Source organism: Amorphotheca resinae, assembly GCF_003019875.1.
Source record: "Amorphotheca resinae ATCC 22711 unplaced genomic scaffold M430scaffold_2, whole genome shotgun sequence".
NCBI classification, from domain to species: Eukaryota; Fungi; Ascomycota; class Leotiomycetes; order Helotiales; family Amorphothecaceae; genus Amorphotheca; species Amorphotheca resinae.
In genome coordinates, this window is record NW_020194472.1 from 2,132,255 (window position 1) to 2,135,512 (window position 3,258).

The 3,258-nt window shown below is 29.9% G+C and overlaps 1 protein-coding gene across 1 annotated transcript; it reads right to left on the minus strand.

Moving 5' to 3' along the window:
* Nucleotides 1-1,488: 1,488 nt before the first annotated feature.
* M430DRAFT_73690 (hypothetical protein) lies at nucleotides 1,489-1,668 on the minus strand (the record flags this gene model as incomplete). Its single annotated transcript, XM_024869537.1, has 1 exon — nucleotides 1,489-1,668. A coding segment is annotated over one exon (180 nt), but the record flags the coding sequence as incomplete, so codon positions are not given.
* Between the last annotated feature and the right edge of the window lie 1,590 nt (nucleotides 1,669-3,258).

Here is a 3,258-nt window from a genome sequence, read left to right on the forward strand (position 1 = left end):
ATTTTAGTGTTTGTATTTGATTATATTGTGTGATTTTAGTCGAGTATTAGGTGTATTTTAGTGTCTTCGCTTACAAATTCATGTACTAGAATATTCTATACTATGCCTAATTAAGTCTAGTAGCCTATTACGACTATAAGGCTTATAGAATAGTATAGAGTATTCTAGAAAACTTAAATCATGTATATAAGGACTCTAGAAAACACTCTAAGTCGTTAAGTTCGTCGTTAATTCAAGTCAATTCAATTCAATTCGATTCGATTCGGTACTCGTTGGCCTAACAGCCATACTACACCTCTTACGCGCCTCTTTTCACTTGTTACGTGTCACACTTACCTGTTACGCGTCCATCCGGCAATACGGCGTTCTATCATAACCTTGTAATCCAACAGTAGATAAATTAGGGCTAACAATCGCTAGATCGTCTACATAAATCGTAATGATTATATTTGTAGAACGATTAATAAAGACATAGCTTTCTGTATTTAATATAGTAAAGCCTAATTTGTTAATTAATACGTCTTTTAATGTGTAATACCAAATTCTAGCGGATTGTTTAAGTCTATATAAGGCTTTGTTAAGTCTTAGGACGTACTTAGGATTCTTAGGATCTTCTAATCCTTTAGGTTAACTCAAATATATAAAGGAATTAATATTACCTTGTATAAACGCGAAAATCATATTAATTTTATATATATACTACTTATTAATTACAGCTAGCGTAAATATTAATTTCTAAGCTAGTTGCTTAATAACGGCCGTAAAAGTCTCGATGTAGTTAAGGCTATATAGCTGTTTAAAGCCTTTTACTACAAATCTAGCCTTAAACGTAACGTCGTCTATATTAAGGCTATTCTTAGGGTTCTTAACTTTATAAACCTATCTTGTTTTTAATAGTTTAGTCCCTTTAGGTAAGGGTACTAAGTCCTATGTTTTATTTGACTTAAGCGAATTAATTTCCGTTTCTATAGCTTTAATCTATTGATCCTTATATATTAAGTTAATAGCCTCTCTATAGTTCTTAGGCTCTTTAAATACATTCGATAATTCATTTTTAGAGTTATTTAACTCTAATTTAGTAAAATTAAGTTTAGGTAACTCTAATTCGTTTAAATTAAGTTTAAGTAACTCTAATTTAATAGAGTCGATTTTAGGTAACTCTAACTTAATTTAAGGTAATAAGTTATTTGAATTATCGTTAATACGAGCCCCCTTATTTAAAGAGGATAAGAAAGCTATAGAAGCTAGGCTATATAGGGACATGTTACTAGTAGGTGTTCTACTAGCACGGCTTCTTGTTATAAGGCCTTTATAGAATTTAGTACTTAATTCGTCTATGTCTTCTAAATTAGACGTAGTGTCTTCTGAATTTGTAATAAAGGTACTATTCGTTAAGTTATCGTATTTTTGATTCTCTATTAAATTAGAATAGTCCTCTTCTATAATAAAGTCGTCCTTATATTCTAACTCTTCTTTAATAGCTACGTTCTAAGAGTTAATGACTCTGTTTTGACTAGGAACGTAAACTAAGAAGTTGTTAGACGAGTTAAAGCCTATTAAGATCTCTTTATTAGCTTTATCGGCTAATTTACCCTTACGTCTTAACTTAGGGATAAGGACGTAAGTTAAGGATCCTAATATTCGTAAATATAAAATATTCGGCTTTTTCTATATAATATATTTATAAGGAGTCGACTTAATTATAGAGTTATAAGTCCGGTTTTTAATATATGCTATTAATTATATAAGGTAAGGCCATAGTTTTAACAGTATATGTTTTTCTTTACAAAGACTAATAAGACGTTTAATTACATATCTATTAAGTCTTTTAGATATACCGTTTTAGGTAGGCGTATTAGGGCTTGTAGGTTCGTACATAATGCCCTTTTTCTTACAAAACGCGTCCTATTTAGAGCTAGTAAGCTCTTTTGCGTTGTCTATTCTAAAGACCTTAATTAATATATTAAATTAAGTTTCTATTCGATTACAGAACTTAACTAATATATTAAAAACATTAGACTTAAACTTTATAAGGTATATCTAAATAGCCCTACTTGCCCTACATGTAATAGTAACGAAATACTGTTCTCCTTTAAGGCCAGGAATATTAAATGGCCCTACTATATCGACATCAAATATAGTCAGAATAGAACCGCTATCTAGTGGCTTTCTACTGACTATTTCATTAAATTTGCCGTAATAGCATAAATCACAGTTACTAAGTTCTTTAGAACTAGTGACTCTTTTTAGCCCGGATGTAACATTAATTGTTTTAATTAAGTAGTCCTTATTAATGTATAACAGTCTTTTGTAATATAAGTCTATTACATTATGACTGTCGTTAATAATAGGATCTACTTTATAGACGACAGGTTCTAATAAGTTGTAGTTGATTTAAACGCTATTTATATAATATGCGTTATAAATCTAACTAGCCTTAAAACGCAAGTTACAGGCTTTGTTAGACGTAATCGCCTTGTTGTCTTTAAAAAGAACTAACTATCCCTTTTTAGTTAATTCTTTCGGGCTAATAAGGGTAGTCTTAATAGAAGGTATATAACTGACGTTTGTTATTAATACCTCTTTGTTACCTATTAAGACAGGTATATTGCCTATTCCTTTAATAGGCACTTTGTTACTATTTGCGATTAAAATAGACTTATTAGAGACGTCCTTATAATCAAGAAGCCAGTCTTTATTAGGAGTATAATGCTTAGTAGTACTAGAGTCTAATACAAGCTTGTTACGGTAGGAGTAAGTAAAATAAGCTATATTAGGATTAATTTCTGTATCTACGTCTATTTTACATTAATCAATACTAAAAGCACTTATAATTACTTTAGTAGCCTCTGTTTTGTTGTTTGTACTACTGTTACCCCTTTTGTTAGAGTCCTTTTGTTTAGACTTCTTTGAATTCGTCCCTTTATTATTGTTATTAGGACGTAATTTAGGGTATTTAATAAAGCATTTACTCTCTAAATGTCCCTTCTTTTTATAATGTTTACAAATAGGGGTCTTATTTATTTTAATAGCTTTATTAGCCTCTAAGTCTATATTAGACTTTATTCTAGCTTCTTTAGATATTAAGTCAGATATTAATTTCGAAATATCAATATTCTTAATATCCTTAGCTAATTCCTCGTATTTACGAGAGATAAAGCTATTAAAAGAAGAAGGTAGCCCCTTAAAAAGTAACTACGCTAAAAAAGGTTTAGGTAACTTATAGTTAAGTTCCTTTAAATATATAGACAAGGATTG